This window comes from Lynx rufus, unplaced genomic scaffold, assembly GCF_022079265.1.
Source record: "Lynx rufus isolate CCGP_SWC_20201006 ecotype Redwood Valley unplaced genomic scaffold, mLynRuf1.p SCAF_12, whole genome shotgun sequence".
Classification (NCBI taxonomy): Eukaryota; Metazoa; Chordata; class Mammalia; order Carnivora; family Felidae; genus Lynx; species Lynx rufus.
In genome coordinates, this window is record NW_025814826.1 from 43,122,152 (window position 1) to 43,141,820 (window position 19,669).

General features: G+C 35.4%; 1 protein-coding gene across 2 annotated transcripts in view; it reads right to left on the bottom strand.

Annotated features, from left to right (window-relative positions):
- Positions 1 to 19,669, bottom strand: part of CSMD3 (CUB and Sushi multiple domains 3) — a 1,257,946-nt gene that overhangs the window by 793,353 nt on the left and 444,924 nt on the right. For both annotated transcript variants that reach the window (XM_047073797.1, XM_047073796.1), the window contains exon 6: positions 715 to 827. In XM_047073797.1, coding sequence (XP_046929753.1) covers positions 715 to 827 — 113 coding nt within the window. The remainder of the gene's footprint in view (positions 1 to 714; positions 828 to 19,669) is intronic.

Below are 19,669 nucleotides of genomic sequence, written 5' to 3' on the forward strand. Positions count from 1 at the left end.
AAAAACAAAAACAAAAAAACAGATAAATGGAAAAATGTAACTGGGGCAGTGCTCACGATTCCATTAACAGTAGCTGATACACTACTGAGAATGAAATGATTTATTTACATAAGTAGTCTGAAGATTAAGTACACTAAACCTACATAATATTACTAAACATTATAGAAGTCAAATTTTCATTAACACTCCATATTCATAACAATTTTGTTCTAAACCAAGAGTGTTTTCAAGCTACTACATCAAAAACTGTATCTCATTCAAAATTATGCCTGCTAATAAAAATTGTTAGGATAATAATCCTAACAAGGTTTATTAAACTCGCAATAGCAAACACTGTATATGAAAATGGATTTCGTTTGATGGAGAGCCTATTCACAACTTCAGGTTTTCTGCAGTGTTCTGTGGTGCAGATTTAGGAAGCATGTCCGATTGCTGAACCACTTTATTAAAGGAAAACATTATATCTGTTACATACTACTTTTTAGAGGTCGTAATACTCTTCATTTAGAACACTGTGCTATAAAAACCAACTAACTTTTCTATTGTAATTTAGTTATTATCACATTGTTGCCTCACCAAGTGAATGACCATTTTGGCTTATTCAAATTACCATTTATTAAGGCACAAGGTATTTTGCTTCTATCGCAAAATGTAGCTGTATATACCAAAATCATTTCACAAATCAAAAGAGGCAAAGGTATTCATTAAATGTACCTTGATATGGAGCACTAAATCCACGATATCGGTGATTGCTGTCTGTAACAAAATGCAGTCTGAGCCAGTTTTTGTTGCTGATAATTGGTGGTGGTATATTCATTCCAGATAACCTGAGTTATGGAAGACAACAACAAAAAATCATTAAAAACTTTTCAGCAGTAAATGTTTTCACTGAATTAGGACCCCCAAAAATGTCTACCTGTACCCAATATTTATGACTTTGCATTTTTAATTGTTTCAGCATAAAATAGTTATTTTATGTATAGGAAAGTCAATCATTGAACAGTGTCATTCCAAACATGTGCTGTTCTAAGCAGGCCACATTTATTAACAAAATAAACTGTGAACCGGGTATGATTTTTGATTCACCCAAATGTATTGCCTAGGTAATAATAAACATACTGGAGGCTGAGCTAATGGTGCTGGTCATTATGCTCCTCAAGTACATATTGATACAGCATAGTTAGAAAATAGATATACTTTTTCCACCTAATATATTTTCAATAATTTACATTTGATGGCAAATTTCCCAATTTCTTTTCACAGGGCAAGCACTCATTTAATGGGATTTTACAATACTATAAATTTTCATGATTAGCTTTCATTATAACATATACTTCTATAATACACCGGAGGTCTGCCCCAATTGATAGACAGAAAACAGATTGTATTTTAAATGTGTATTTATTCTCCATATATATAGTCACAATGGTACCATTTCATAGTTTCCTTACACAGGGTGCTCAAAACAAAACTTTGAAACTATGCCCCAGATACTGGTCATGGTCAACATACGAAGTAACTCTCTTGCTCTGTATCGTTTGAAGACTTCCAGAGTAGCAGTTTCTAATTTCATTTGATGAAGGGATATTACCCTCATATACCTAGTCATTTAAATCCTAGGTGTGTGCTATAAAACCAAGGTAAAAGATCCTCAAAAAGCAAGACTACTACCTAGTGAAGAAGAGGTCTTCATTAAGGTTTCCTAATAACCAGTATATGATTTATCTTTATTATTCTTCAAAGCTTTCACTTTTCTTCATCAGGAGACAAAACAGCTTGTGCATGTGTACGTGTGTGTGTGTGTGTGTGTGTGTGTGTGTTGGGATGGGGGGTTGATTACAGCTCTTCTCTCAGTACTTTGCAGGCAGTCATTCTTGGGAACCACTAGGGGGAGATTAAATAGGCTTTGTACACATTATTCAGTGGTGAGGTGTATAAATGGTGATGCAAGGACCCTTTATCCCACACCGTCTCTCATTTCTCCCCAAAACTCATCTTTCCCAAGATGTTTGGGAATTAGTCATCACTTTTTGTGGATAACTATCTGCCGTGCATAGAAATATGAATACATCTTTTTTTAACGTTTATTTATTTATTTTGAGGGGGTGGGGGGTGGAGAGGGTGGGGGAGAGAAAGAGAGAATCCCAAGCAGGCTCTGCACTGTTAGTGCAATCCCATGGACCGTGAGATCATGACCGGAGCCAGAATCGAGAGTCCAGCCTTTAACCAACTGAGACACCCAGGTGCCCCTGAATTAAACTTTAATGAATCATTGTGGGCCCAGGTATATGCAAAGGTATATAGAATGCTCTTGGCAATGTTACTGTGTAATCTGATGCTCTTGATTCTAACATGAACAAGATGGGTTCTATCACATAGATTTCTCATCTGTCCTTCTGCTTTGGAATGCATCTTCTTTAATGTTTCCCTATTAAGGCCCTATTTTCTCTTTTCAGAGGGGTGATTCTGCTTATTGGCACAACTGGCTCCTTTTTTTATATCTGAATTTAGCAAAAAAATATGCAGATAATATACTTGTGTAATTTTAAGACTCAAGTTTTAAGGTTATACTTCTTTACTCTCAAAATTTTCTAGGTGATGTTTATTTTTGTTTGCTTGCTGGTTGGTTTGGTTCAAAAGCAATTCAATGAAAAAGTATTTATATTTGATACAATTATATTTTCGAGAGAATAGCATGTTCCATGCCAGATTTTGATTTACAATTTGGTTCTCTTCAATTCCTTGATTCAATGCCCATAAATACCCATTAGGGAAAGTTTAAATTATTTTTGACAGGTTGTACACATTTCTAAGTATAATGAGACCATAATACATGGATGGTTGCAACACATTAAAGTACAGAGTTTGGAGAGAGGCCCTTAGATCCACTAAATGAGAAACAACTCAACAAGGACATCAAGAAAAGTCAGAGAGGAAAGAAGATGAAGCAGACAATAAAAAGGATAAACTTCCCATCTTTCCCAGGGACAGCAAAGATAATTTCAGCAATAGAGTACAGGAAAGGCAAGTAATAGCTACTATAGAACTATATAGTTTGTAACCTGAATTCACCTTCAGCAACTGAGAAAGGTGGGAATAAAGAGCTGCAGTAGCCAGCAGCATAATGCACGAGATGGAGCAAATAATGGTAATTTAACAGGACGATTTAAGAAGACATTCCTGACAGTCTCAAGTGTCAGTTTGTGAAGCATCACTGTAGGTAAGCCAAGACACCAAACCAGAAAGCAAGGGCACCACAGCATCTCTCCCTCTAATATCTCACATTATTTGAAGATAATGTACACAATATGGTTTTGTTTATGTCTTATGGAACAAGCAGGTAAATGCATGTAGAGATTTCTTCACCATATTTCATGTTATCAGGACATCTTGCAAATGGAGGATTGAGATTAAATGCTGCCTAGAAAGATTCCATCAAATTAATTTAGATAATTAACTTCTTAAATACTAAAGGAGACATTTCCTAGACACAACTCATTATCGCTATGTCATATCACCATGGCCATTTGAAGGTAAGCTTATATGCATTTGTTCTAGCATAATGTCGGTGAGAATCATCTCTCGGTAATGAAGAGACTAAGTGCATTCAACAGTTATTTACTGAGCACTTACTATGAGATAAACACCTGATACTAAGGGTATAGTAGTAAATACAGTAGTAAGTAAGACAAAGAAGATCCATAATCTTGCAAAATGAAAATAAAGAAGGTAACATAAATAAATCAATAAGATAATTTCAGACAGTGGCAAATGATGTACAAAAAATGTGAGAATAGAGGTGAAGATGGCAGTGTAGGAGGACACTGGGCTCACCGCGTCCTGCTAATCGCTTAGATTCCACCCACATCTGCCTAATTTAGCCAGAAAACTGCCAGAAGACTAGCAGAACAGACTCTCTGGAGCCAAGCATAGACGAGAGGCCCGCAGAAGAGTGTAGGAAGGGCAGAGAGGCGGTGCACGCTTCATGGACTGGCGGGAGAGAGCCAGGGCAGTGGAGGGGCAACCAGCCCACCCGGCAAGGCAGAGCCCCCGAGTCTGCCTTGCAAAAGCGGAGGGGCCGGAGGGAGTGTGTTCTGACAGCCAGCGGGACTTAACATCTGGAATGTTATAAGTCAACAGCTCTGCTCTAAGAGCAGGAGGGCTAAAGGACAACGGGAGGGAGAGTTGTTGAGCCCCGGACAACAGAACTCAGCTTGGCGGGGAACAAAGGCGCTCGCCACCGCCATCTCCCTCGCCCATCCCCAGCCAAAAACCAAAGGGAACCAGTTCCCCTCATGAGCTTGCTTGCACTGCGCAAACACACAATGCTGTGCTTCTGCAGATCCATCACTCGGACAGGTCTGCCTCCCTCCCGGTGTCACAGGGACCCTCCTAAAGCGGACCACCAAAGGCAAAGCAAGAGGAGCCTGCCCCTCCTGCCCCTGTGCACCTTGCGGATCCACCCTGGCTAATACACCAGACACCCTCGAAGCAGCACAAGCCTGGGAGTGTGCAAATAGCCCAGACAGAGGCCACACCACTCCACGGTGAGTCCTGCCCCTGGGAGAGGGGAAGATAAGGTACACACCAGTCTGACTGTGGCCCCAGCAGTGGGTTGGGGGCAGACATCAGGTCTGACTGCGGCCCCGCCCACCAACACAAGTAACTCCAGAAAGCACAGGGGAAGTGCCCTGCAGTTCCACTCCACCCCAGGGGCTATCCAAAATGACGAAACAGAAGAATTCTCCTCAAAAGAAACTCCAGGAAGTAGCAACAGCTAACGAACTGATCAAAAATGATTTAAGCAAGATAGCAGAAAATGAATTTAAAATAATAGTCATAAAATTAATCGCTGGGCTTGAAAAAAGTATAGAGGACAGCAGAAAATCTATTACTACAGAGATCAAGGGAGTAACAGTCAGGAGGAGCTGAAAAATGCAATAAATGAGCTGCAAAATAAAATGGAGGCGACCACAGCTTGGATTGAAGAGGCAGAGGAGACAATAGGTGAATTAGAAGATAAAATTATGGAAAAAGAAGAAGCTGAGAAAAAGAGATAAAGAAATCTAGGAGTATGAGGGAGACTTAGACAACTAAGTGTCATAATTAAACAAAATAATGTACACATAATTGGGATTCCAGAGGAGGAAGACAGAGGGAAAGGTGCTGAAGGTGTACTTGAAGAAATAATAGCTGAGAACTTCCCGGATATGGGGAAGGAAAAAGGCATTGAAATCCAAGAGGCACAGAGAACTCCCTTCAGACATAACTTGAATCAATCTTCTGCACAACATATCATAGTGAAACTGGCAAAATACAAGGATAAAGAGAATTCTGAAAGCAGCTAGGGATAAACATGCTCTAACATATAAAGGGAGACCAATAAGACTCATGACAGATCTGTCTACTGAGACTTGGCAGGCCAGAAAGGAATGGCAGGAGATCTTCAATGTGATGAACAGAAAAAAAAAATGCAGCCGAGAATCCTTTATCCAGCAAGTCTGTCATTTAGAATAGAAGGAGAGATAAAGGTCTTCCCAAACAAACAAAAACTGAAGGAATTCGTCACCACTAAACCAGCCTTACAAGAGATCCTAAGGGGGATCCTGTGAGACAAAGTACCAGAGACATCGCTACAAGCATAAAACCTATGGACATCACAATGACTCTAAACCCATATCTTTCTATAATAACACTGAATGTAAATGGACTAAATGTGCCAACCAAAAGACATAGGGTATCAGAATGGATAAAAAAACAAGACCCATCTATTTGCTGTCTACAAGAGACTCATTTTAGACCTGAGGACACCTTTAGATTGAGAGAGAGGGAATGGAGAACTATTTGTCATGCTACTGGAAGCCAAAAGACAGCTGGAGTAGCCATACTTATATCAGACAAACTAGACTTTAAATTAAAGGCTGTAACAAGAGATGAAGAAGGGCATTATATAACAATTACAGAGTATATCCATCAGGAAGAGCTAACAATTATAAATGTCTATGTGCTGAATACAGGCACCCCCAAATATATAAAACAATTGATCACAAACATAAGCAACCTTATTGATTAAAAAGTGGTAATTGCAGGGGACTTTAATACTCCACTTACAACAATGGATAGATCATCTAGACACAAGATCAATAAAGAAACAAGGGCCCTGAATGAAACACTGGATCAGATGGACGTGACAGATCTATTTAGAACTCTGTATCCCAAAGCAACAGAATATACTTTCTTCTTGAGTGCACATGGAACCTTCTCCACGATAGATCACATACTGGGTCACCACAAGAATTGAGATCATACCATGCATACTTTCAGACCACAATGAGATGAAGCTTGAAATCAACCACAGGAAAAAGTCTGGAAAACCTCCAAAAGCATGGAGGTTAAAGAACAGCCTACTAAAGAATGAGTGGGTCAACCAGGCAATTAGAGAAGAAATTAAAAAATATATGGAAACAAATGAAAATGAAAATACAACAATCCAAACGCTTTGGGACGCAGCGAAGGCAGTCCTGAGAGGAAAATACATTGCAACCCAGGCCCATCTCCAGAAACAAGAAAAATCCCAAATACAAAATCTAACAGCACACCTAAAGGAAATAGAAGCAAAACAACAAAGACACCACAAACCCAGCAGAAGAGAAATAATAAAGATCAGAGCAGAAATAAACAATATAGAATCTAAAAAAAACTGGAGAGCAGATCAATGAAACCAAGAGTTGGTTTTTTGAAAAACTAAAGAAAATTGATAAACCTCTAGCCAGGCTTCTCAAAAAGAAAAGGGAGATGACCCAAATAGATAAAATCATGAATGAACATGGAATTATTACAACCAATCCCTCAGAAATACAAGCAATTATCAGGGAATACTATGAAAAATTATATGCCAACAAACTGGACAACCTGGAAGAAATGGACAAATTCCTAAATTCCCACACACTTCCAAAACTTAAACAGGAAGAAACAGAAAGCTTGAACAGACCCATAACAAGAGAAGAAATTGAATCAGTTATCAAAAATCTCCCAACAAATAAGAATCCAGGACCAGATGGCTTCCCTAGGGAATTCCACCAGACATTTAAAGCAGAGATAATACCTATTCTTCTCAAGCTGTTCCAAAAAATAGAAAGGGAAGGAAAACTTTCACACTCATTCTATGAAGCCAACATTACTTTGATTCCTAAACCAGACAGAGACCCAATAAAAAAAAAAGAGAACTACAGTCAATATCCCTGATGAATATGGATGCAAAAATTCTCAATAAGATACTAGCAAATTGAATTCAACAGCATATAAAAAGAATTTTTCACCATGATCAAGTGAGATTCATTCCTGGGCTGCAGGGTGGTTCAACATTTGCAAATCAATCAATCTGATACATCACATTAATAAAAGAAAAGATAAGAAACATATGATCCTGTCAATCGATGCAGAAAAAGCATTTGACAAAACTCAGCATCCTTTCTTAATAAAAACCCTTGAGAACGTCGGGATAGAGGGAACATATTTAAACATCATAAAAGCCAATTATGAAAAGCCCACAGCTAATATCATCCTCAGTGGGGAAAAACTGAGAGCTTTTTCCCTGACATCAGGAACACGACAGGGTTGTCCACTCTCACCGCTGTTTTTTAACATAGTGTTGGAAATTCTAGCATCAACAATCATACAACAAAAGGAAATAAAAGGCATCAAAATTGGCAAAGATGAAGTTAAGCTTTCACTTTTTGCAGATGACATGATATTATACGTGGAAATCCGATAGACTCCACCAGAAGTCTGCTAGAACTGATATATGAATTCAGCAAAGTTGCAGGATACAAAATCAATGTACAGAAATCAGTTGCATTCTTATACACTAACAATGAAGCAACAGAAAGACAAATAAAGATACTGATCCCATTCACAATTGCACCAAGAAGCATAAAATACCTAGGAATAAATCTAACCAAAGATGGAAAACATCTGTATGCTGAAAACTATAGAAAGCTTATGAAGGAAATTGAAGAAGATATAAAGAAATGGAAAAACATTCCATGCTCATGGATTGGGAGAATAAGTATTGTCAAAATGTCAATACTACCCAAAGCTATCTACACATTCAATGCAATCCCAATCAAAATTGCACCAGCATTCTTCTTGAAGCTGGAACAAGCAATCCTAAAATTCATATGGAACCACAAAAAGCCCCGAATAGCCAAAGTAAATTTGAAGAAGAAGACCAGAGCAGGAGGCATCACAATCCCAGACTTTAGCCTCTACTACAAAGCTGTCATCATCAAGACAGCATGGTATTGGCACAAAAACAGACACACAGACCAATGGAATAGAATAGAAACCCCAGAACTAGTCTCACAAAAGTATGGCCAACTAATCTTTGACAAAGCATGAAAGAATATCCAATGGAAAAAAGACAGTCTCTTTAACAAATGGTGCTGGAAGAACTGGAGAGCAACATGCAGAAGGATGAAACTAGACCACTTTCTTACACCATTCACAAAAATAAACTCAAAATGGATAAAGGACCTGAATGTGAGACAGGAAACCATCAAAACCCTAGGGGAGAAAGCAGGAAAAAACCTCTCTGATCTCAGCCTCAGCAATTTCTTACTTGATACATCTCCAAAGACAAGGGAATTAAAAGCAAAAATCAACTATTGGGACCTCATGAAGATAAAAATCTTCTGCACAGCAAAGGAAACAGCCAACAAAACTAAAAGGCAACCAACAGAATGGGAAAAGATATTTGCAAATGACATATTGGACAAAGGGCTAGTATACAAAATCTATAAAGAGCTCACAAAACTCCACACCCGAAAAACAAATAATCCAGTGAAGAAATGGGCAGATAACATGAATAGACACTTCTCTAAAGAAGACATCCAGATGGCCAACAGGCACATGAAAAGATGCTCAACGTTGCTCCTCATCAGGGAAATAAATACAAATCAAAACCACAACTCAGATATCACCTCATGCCAGTCAGAGTAGCTAAAATGAACAAAACAGGAGACTATAGATGCTGGCGAGGACGTAGAGAAACGGGAACCCTCTTGCACTGTTAGTGGGAATGCAGACTGGTGCAGCCACTCTGGAAAACATTGTGGTGGTTCCTCAAAAAACTAAAAATAGACCTACCCTATGACCCAGCAGTAGCACTGCTAGGAATTTACCCAAGGGATACAGGAATGCTGATGCATAGGGGCACTTGTACCCCAATGTTTATAGCAACACTCTCAACAATAGCTAAGTTATGGAAAGAGCCTATATGTCCATCAACTGACGAATGGATAAAGGAATTGTGGTTTATATACACAATGGAATACTACGTGGCAATGGGAAAGAATGAAATATGGCCTTTTGTAGCAACGTGGATGGAACTGGAGAGTGTTATGCTAAGTGAAATAGGTCATACAGAGAAGGAAAGATTCCATATGTTTTCACTCCTGTGTGAATCCTGAGAAACTTAACAGAAGACCATGGGGGAGGGGAAGGAAAATCAAAATGGTTAGAGAGGGAGGGAGCGAAAACATAAAAGACTCCTAAAAACTGAAAACAAACTGAGGTTTTTTGGGGGTGGGAGGGAGTGGTGAGTGGGTGATGGGTATTGAGGAGGGCATCTGTTGGGATGAGCACTGGGTGTTGTATGCAAACCAATTTGACAATAAATTTAATATTAAGAAAAATATGAGAATAACATGATAAAGAAACCTCTAGAAATGAGGTTTCAATTGTTCTAATGTCTTTTCCATTTTACACTCAGAACAGCCACACTCATGATTATTTTATCTCAAATTATTAAACTGGATTTTAGGAGAATTACATCAAAGAAAATCACGATAATGATAAATGTCATAACTTTGGAACCACCATTATTATTTGTATCCAAGATGAATTCAAAACCTGTCTCATAAGTAATTGATAAATTTGAACAGACATAGTAAATTAAAAATGACATCAAATTTCATTGCATATTCAATGTAGAAATACAATAATACAGTGTCACTTTCCAATATTAATCTTTGTGAATATTTTTATTTATATAATTTTCTGCAGAAATAAATAACTAAATCATAAGCTGATATTTAAAATCACATGTGACATTTTCTATTGTAGATAGTCCCTTAGAGAATATGATCATAATCGTTACAAAAAAAAAAAAAAAACTTGGGCAGTTAAGTGTAAGAAAACTAAGAGAACCACAGGTCTTTATCATTTTTCAGAAGTCCCTAACACTATTCTGAGCCTGTCTTTGGCTTATAACTCTCTTTTCAGACCCTTATTGCTGTTATCTCTCAGTCTCTGGTTGTCAACTATTCAGTTAGTACTTGCAACAACAGGTGTCATCTTTGGAGCTCTAACATCTATTTTTTAAAAATCTTTCTAGTGCTGTAAAATCATTCAAACCTAATGATCTGTCTTTCCTCATCATTGGTACCCATAAGCACAGGCTAACTTCAAACCCATAATTATTCATATCATCACCTGCGTGACTCCTCACTCTCCCAACACAGTTCTCCCACACTCTCCTAATTTTACTTCTTTCTCTCTCTTGCTGTCTCTGTCTCCCTCTTTCCCTCTTTTACCTCTTTTGACCTCCTTCTTTCTCTGGCACTGAGATAAGATTTATTCCTCACGCTTCTTCTGTTCTCCAAGATTTTGTTAAATCAATTGCCCTACTTTGAGCTGTAATTAATTCCTGAAATCCATTCTTCCATCTTAACCCACGGCCCTGTCATGAACTTGTCTTTAGGCAAAATATGCATATAAGTAAACAAATGAAGGTAAATACATATAATAATACTTCTTATATATATTTTATATATATTCAATGAAGCCAGGCTTGTAGTTTCAAGGTAGAGATAAATACCCAATCTCCTCTGTCCTCACAGAGCACCTTTGCATAGTCCTATCACAACTCTTATTATTTTGTACAATAGAAAGTTTTCTATTTTCACTAGTTTACATTTACTTTGAAGGTAGGTTATCAAATCTCTGGTGCTGAGCACAATGATTGATGAATAGTAGGTGAAAGCTGATGTTATTTATCAAGAAAATACCTGAATATAAGCTGTTTGGGCACATGCCCTCTTTTAGTACCTATGTATTTGCCTTTAGTTTTATATATATAGTAATTATATTTCATACCATTATCATATGCTTTAGTTCTTTTCTTTATTCAAGATCAATCTGAAATTCTATATCCATAAGTCTACTTCATTTCCCTTGACCAGAAGTTGTCTTTTTGTTACCTGATCATCAAAAGCACTTGCTAAATAAAACTCTTCTTATGGCACTTATCACAATTTTATTATTATTATATTGTACATAGTCTATAAATGATAAGGAGTTGGAAGCAGGATCCACATTGGATTTATCTCTGAATCCATAAGCCCATTTCAAAGTATACATAATGAAAAGATGCTAATCAGATTAGTTAATATCCTATTACAACATTTCTCAAAGTGTATTCTAGTAAATATTAGCCACCAAAAAATGTCTTTGAGGATGAGGGCAGTTACCCCAGTGAAAAAGATTATGAATTGTTGTTTTGTAACCATATCCCCCATTCTAGATTTTTTAAAGTTTTAACACAGAATTCTTAATTTTATTTTAACAATCACTTTCCCATTTCCAACTATTATAAATTATAAAATTATTTTAGCAACAAAATTAATCTATTTCTGAGACGACACTAAAGGCACTAATCTTGTATGCCATGCCAGTCATGAGTACTCTGTTTGTGAAGCGTACAGACTTTCACACTGACCAGGCTGTGCTTTTTTATCACAGATGTCTGTGTTCTTGGTTAGATGTTTAAAAGTCACTCAACTGCAGAACACACAATCCTATGTGGTTTTAACAAGAACATTAAGAAGCTAAGCATTGTACTATGCAGCGCAATTATTCAGAAGCCAGATGTTATAAGGTATTTGCAAAGCAAATGAGAGAAGTGGCTACATTAAATTTTCTTCTCTTTTTATCCCCTCTCCCCCTTTACTTGCACACCCTGTTTGCTTATCCCCATCTCCACCTGAATCTGGTTTCCCACTTATCCCCTATTTCTCTGATTTATCTTCCAGACGTTTTTCTTATAAAAATTGGCTGCTGTGGAGTAGTGCTACTTTTATCTACACACATGCTTCAGGAAATCAGATACAATGTGTGTGGGTCTAACTACCAAAATCTAATTAGGATGAACTAGAAAAGTTTAATAGTACTATAACCATTTCTAAATTGAATCTGTAATTTAAAAACTAGAAAAAAATCTCCACATGCACATGTTTCATAGAGAATTGTGCTAAGCATGTAAGGAATTAACAATAATTGTACCCATTCTTTTCCAGAAAATAGAAGAGGAGGGAACACTTCTCAGCTCATTTTACAAGGTTAGTATTACTCAAGGTTAGTATATAATAAAACAAGGCAAGGTCAATACAAAAACAAAAAAAATAAAAATAAAAAATAAAAACAAAAAGCAGACCCACATCTCTCATGAACTTAGATACAAAAACTCTCAATAAAATATTAGCACATTGAATTCATCAAGGTATAGCAAGAATTATACACCATGACCTAGTGAGATAGAATCAAATTATATAAGTCTGGCTCAATCTTTGAAAATCAATGTAATCCACTTTATCAACAGGCTATAGAAGAAAATTTAAATGATCAAATTAATAGACACAGAAAAAGCATTTCACAAATTCCAACATCTATTCATGATTAAAACTCAGCAAACAAGGAATAGAGGGAACATCAACCTTATAATGTTTTTAACATTTATCTACTTTTGAGAGAAAGAGATAGAGCGTGAGTGGGAGAGGGGAAGAGACACAGAATTGGAAGCAGGCTCCAGACTCAGCTGTAAGCACAGAGCTTGACACAGGGCTTGAACTCATGAGCAGTAAGATCATGACCTGAGCTGAAGTTGAACACTTAACCGACTGAGCCACTCAGGCACCCGGGAACATCAGTTTTATAAAGAGCATGTACAAAAACCTATGACATCATACTTAATGTTGAATTACTTAATGGTTTTTTATTAAGATCAGAAACAGAGTCCATGATTCTTATTCAACAGTGTACTAGAAGTTCTAGTGAGTCAATAAGGCATATATCTTATATGGAATTTAAGGAATATATCTTGGAAAGAAAGAAGTTGTCCCTACTTGAAGATGACATGATTATTTATATAGAAAATTCCAAGCAATCTACAAAGTAAACCCCTAGAAATATTAAGTGCCTTCAGCCTGGTTACTGGATACAAGATGACTATTAGATAACAATTCAATTTCTAAATAATAACAATGAACATTTGGAAATTGAAATAAAACACAATACAATTTATAATTTGTACAAATGAAATTAAATATTTAGGTGTAAATTTAGTAAACCATTTATAGGGTTTGTATCAGCAATATTTTAAAATGCAATAAAAATCAAGGATGTAAATAAATGAAAAGACATGCCATGTTCCTGAATTTAACACTTATTATGGTAAACATATTAATTTCCCCCAAAGTAATCTATAGTTTTAATGCAATTCCTATTGAAATGCCAGTAAATTCTTTCTGTAGACATACACAAGATAATTATAAAATGTACATGGCAAGGCACAGGACCCAGAAGAGTTCAAACAAATTTGAAAAGTAAACAATAGCCTTTTCAATAAATGATACTGGTAAAATTGAACAATCACAGGTAAAAATCAACCTCAGCCTGAAGTTCACACTGTAAAAAATTAAACATCTATTTATGATTTTTAAAAGTCTCAGCAAACTCGTAAAATATTGTAGTCAACCTGATAAAGGTCATCCATGAAAAAGATACACCTAATGTAATTCTGATATAATTCTTAAAGGTGAATAACTCACTGCTTTTCCCATAAGATCAGACACAAATTATAGATGTCCACTCTTACCATTTCTATTCAACACTGAATTGGAAATTACTGCCAGTGCAATAAGACAAGAAAATAAAGAAAAGACATAGCGATGCTTAAAAAATAATAAAATTGTCTTTGTTTTCACAGGACTTGATTGTTTATATGGAAAATCTCTATAAATCGGAGCAGCTGGGTGGCTCAGTCAGTTAGGCATCCGTCTCTTGATTTCAGCTGAGGTCATGATCTCACAGTTCATGGGACTGATCCCATGTCAGGCTCTGCACTGACAGCAATGGAGCCTTCTTGGGATTCTCTCTCTCCCTCCCCCTCCCCCACTTGAATGATCACTTGCTCTCTCTCTCTCTCTCTCTCCTCCCGCCAAAATAAATAAACATTTCCAAAAAGAAGAAAATCTTTATAAATTTATAAAATGCTAGTAGACCTCTTGAATAACTTTATCCATATCTCAGGATAGACAATGAATGTACAAATATCAATTGTATTTCTGCATCTTAGCAATAAGCAATTGAAAAATGAGTTTTTAAATAAAGTACTACTTACAAATCATAAAAATAATTGAAACAGGAAAATATTAAAAAAATAGAAGTCATTTTTCACATGCTTTAAACTGTAGAGACAGGAAATAATATCTATATACTTAGATAACTTAAATGAATAGAGAGATTAAGTCACATTCATTTATAAAAAAAAATCAACATGGTTATGATGCCATTTTCCCCAATAAATAAATAAATTCATTACAACTCCTATAAAAATCTCATTGGAAATGGATTATTCTAAAATTCATGTAGAAACATGAAGTACCTCAAATAACTTTTTGTTTTAAAGAACTTAATTAGATGATTCACGCTAGTTGATTTTAGACTATCAATCTATAGTAATAATGATGAGGTATTACTGACCTGATATACACACAGATAAATGGAACAGAATAGGCAGTCTAGAAATAAATCTACTAATATATGACCAATTGATTTTTAGCAAAGAACTCAAGGTAACTAAATGATGAAAGAATATTCTCTCAACAAATGATATGTAATTGAATATCTTAATACAAAAAAATAATAAAAAAATCTCAAACTGTACACAATATTAACTCAAAATTGATCATAGACATGAACGTAAACACAAAAATATTAAAACTGCCAGGAAAATGCATAGGAGAAAAGCTTGTGGATTAGTGGGATATTTCTTAAATAAGAGAGAAAAAGCATGAATCATTAAAAAAAAGATAAACTGTGCTTCATATTTTTAAAGTTCTGCTTATGAAAATATACCATTAAGAACATTAAGTGACAAGCTATGGACTAGGAGAAAATATTTCTGATGCACACATTTAAAAAAGAAATGTATCCACAATACAGAAAGAATTTTCAAATTAGTAAGACTACAGGTAACTCAAAAAAAAGTGGGTAGAAAGTTTTAAACACTTTACTGAGAAAGAGATACAGAAAACAAATAAGCACATGAAAAGATACTCCTTTAGCTTCAGATTTACTCAGTGAGATATAAATATCTTCAAATAATCTTTCAAGAGCACAATCGATCGATTTCTCCAAATACCATCCATATATAAAATATTATACAAGGAAAATGTAAAATATTAAAGATTATTGTAGGTAAATGAGAAAGAATATGGCTGAACAGTCCAAAGAAGGTACACCTCAATTCCCACTCCACTTCCTTTTCCTTCTTGCTCCCCTCTGAAAATCACAGAAACATTACAAAAGAAAAAAAAAACACTTTGGGAATAGAGTTTCTTTAAACAGAGCACAATATTTATTCCTATTGCTGTAGGTTGTCTCTATTTCACAGTTAGGTTCCCATACTTATAATAAATAAGTATGTAAATAAATATACAACCTGTAAAACTTGTTAAATATGACTTATGTGGACTATTTAAATATTCTCTTTTCTACCTAATTTTCTCTCTTCTCTTTCTAAAATATTTAAGTAGACACTTTAGCAAATGAACTACTCATACTTTTTGTCAGGTTAATATTAATAATGTACAATATTCGTTGAGGGCTATTTACTGTGTACTGCATATTATCCCAAACATACTGATTTAATGCCAGAAAATAATACCTCTATGGCATGAAGGACAATGATGTAGAGATTTTAATTATGGTGGATTGCTGTGCAAGATGTAAATTTGTAAATACTGCTCTTTTATTGGTTGGAAACCCATCACAATGTTTATTCCAGTCATTCTAAGTGAAGGGATCATTACGATTTATAGTTACATAACCCAGTGGGTATTAAACATTTACTAGACTCATATGGTGTCTGATGGTTTAAGACTAGACTTATAATCGGCTCTCAGAAAGCTTAAACTAACTCATAACCGTAGCGTTCAACTCAATTACTTTAGTAGATTTTCAATGTTGTTTTTTATTTTAGATATATTATGTTTTTCTCCATTTATTTATGCCATTGTCAAGCCTGTTACCTCTCAAAATATGCCTGATGAATGATATTTTCTACACCATTTACCTTTTTGTTCTCCTATATTAGCCTCAGTGATTTTTCTTCCTCTCAATTTATTTTAGTCAGGTTTTAGATTACATCAGGTCCAGTGTCTTGTACTACATTGAAGACTTTATAGTTATACTTTTATTTGAAAAAATAATTTAAAGACATAATTGTTTTTTCTTTAGTGTTTTTAATTTTGATATTAATTGTGAATCCATATCTATAAAACTCCTAAACTCTAAGATCTCATGTTAGTTTTGCTTAGGACATCAGGAAAGGATTGAATGATTTATCATTCCTAACAGTGTGTGTGTGTGTGTGTGTGTGTGTGTGTGTGTGTGTACATATATGAAAGCAAAACAAAAGCTAAAAACCATGTTTTATTAATTTCACAGCAAAAAAATGCAAACACACTCGGAGAATTTTGAAGAAAATGTAATAAGAACTGTTTATAGAATTATGGGAAATGAACCAAAATGGAATGTTGTGGCACCAAGGGTAATAGGTTTCCATAGTACCTACAGTCCAAATGGGAATTGATTTCCACCCAGTAAAAAATGGGGATGCCTGCACACAATGGGAGCTAGTTCTGGAGATTGTTACATGGGACAAAGTCAGTCCTTTCTATGGCTAAACTCTCAAGGAAGCCAAAGGGCAAAGGCAGCAGCAAACAAAGCAGAGTGCGAAGGGGGTTGAATGTGGACTGAGGTCAAAAAGAAGGAGTACAGAGTAAAGGCACACTTGTCAATGTGCTCATTGTTTATTTAAAGATACCAAAGATGAGGGGCGCCTGGGTGGCTCAGTCGGTTAAGCGTCCAACTGTTCGTTTTGGCTCACATCATGATCTCACAGTTCATGGGATCGAGTCCCAGTTTGGCTCTGCATTGACAGCTTGGAACCTGCTTGAGATTCTCTCTCCCTCTCTTTCTGCCCCACCCCCACTTGTTCTCTCAAAAAAATAAATCAAAAAAAAAGTTACCAAAATGAAAGGTTATCTAGTCACAAGAAAAGAATAGTCTGAATATACATAATAGAATATTTAAAGTCAAACATTCATAAAGGCAATATAAAATCACCACAAAAGGATAGATATTGTTTATAGTAAGGTCTTTTTTTTCCCTGAGCTAAGAAGTCATTCAACAAATAATTGCCAATAAACTTCTATATACCAGACACTCTTGCAGAGAATACATGAGTGAACACAATGCCAGCTCTTCCACTGTAGTACAAGAACATTATATAATAAATTTTAGCAAGATTAAGAACAGAAATGGTAAATCTGTGTAGAATGACAAAATAAAAGGACTGGGTCATCAAGGAGTGATGGTCTAAGTCACCTCTCCTAATACTCTGAGTAAAAGGAAAATATTCTGACAAGGTGATTGTGAACTCTGTCAGCTCTGGGAAGTGTCCATATGGTCCATAGCAAAGCTGGGCTACCACAAAAGAAAGGAACTCCTGACTTGGAGCCCTTGCAAGAAAATCAACTCTGGAGAGACATATTATAAAACATGCATTCAAACCACCTCATGTCTGTCAGAATGGCTAAAATTAACAACTCAGGAAACAACAGAATTTGGCCAAGATGAGGAGAAAGGAGAACCCTCCTACACTATTGGTGGGAGTGCAAACTGGTACAGCCACTCTGGAAAACAGTATGGAGTTTCCTCAGAAAGTTAAACATAGAACTATCCTATGACCAGCAATTGCACTACCAGGTGTATACCCAAAGGATACAAAAATATTGATTCAAAGGGACACATGCACCCTGATGTTAATAGCAGCATTATCAATAATAGCCAAATTATGGAAAGTGCCCAAATGTCCATCGACTGAAGGATAAAAAAGATATTATATATCTTCTATATATATTATGTATTATATATATTATGGATATTATATATATATGGATGTTATATATATATATATATGCACATATATATATCCCCCACACACAATGAAATATTAATCAGCCACAAAAAAAATGAAATTTTACCATTTGCAAGAACATGAATGGGGCTAGTGTGTGTTAAGCTAAGCACGATAAGTCAGTCAGAGAAAGATAAATACTAGATGATTTCCTCATATGTGTAATTTAAGAAACAAAACAGATGAACATAGGGGGAAAAAAGAGAGGAAGGCAAACCATTGGAGAGACTCTTAACTATAGAGAACCAACTGAGACTTGCTGGAAGGGAGGTGGGCAGGGAGTATGGGCTAAAGGTGTAATGGGCATTAAGGAGGACACTTGTCATGAGCACTCGATGTTAAATGTAAGTGATGAATCACTAAATTCTACACCTGAAACTAATATTATATGATATGTTAACTAGAATTTTTTTAAAAACCTGGAATATTAAAAAAAATGTATTTATCTTTAATTTTACCCCTAAAAATAGAACTCTAAAGTGACAGAATTTGTAATGAGTCAGAAAATGATTTTATTTTTGGATATTCCCATTTTCTTCATACCATTTTATGTTCTTATGCAATTTTAAAGCTAATAACTATTAACATGACAAACGGGGAATGGGTTCTTCTCTTCTATATCATATTTAGCTCGAGACACAATTTTGTTCCTCAAGACTTCTCCAAAGATATTTCTAAAAATAGAATGTATTTTAAAACTATTTTTATATAGTATAATGGTCTATGAAGTCCTTTGAGTTAGGAATATTCACTAAATTAATATAGTAGAAATATTTCATGGTATATTTCTATGAATACCTTTGAATTAATAATGTTCACTGAGTAAACACATTAGTAAAACAGATTTAAGTATATTGTACCTACATTTTCCCTTCTATCGGTTTGGGTTAAAGATAATATGTTCATAAATATGAATATGGGCACTTATATTTAGGATCTTTAAAATATTTATATTTATAATCCTATATAGCAAAATTTCAGATAAATCATATTCAATAGCTTCAATTAAAAGATTATTTTTAGTAGAAAGTTAAATTGAGGCATACAGTTATCTAATGAATTCATGTGAGAGATATATTCACGAAAACAATTTATACACACTTCTGCACATGTACATACACAGAATCAAGAATTAATCTAGATAAAGCATTGATTATGGAATGGTCCTCTCTATGATACTGATCACATTAACTATATCTCTCATGGCTTCTACACACCTTTATATGGGTTTTGTCTCTTGGAAAGAGGACAAAGAAGAAAAGCACATTGGTCTATGTGTGTGGATTGGCACAGTAACAAGTAGTTTGAAACTGAAGGAAAAAGGGGAGAAGAAAAATCATATTATAC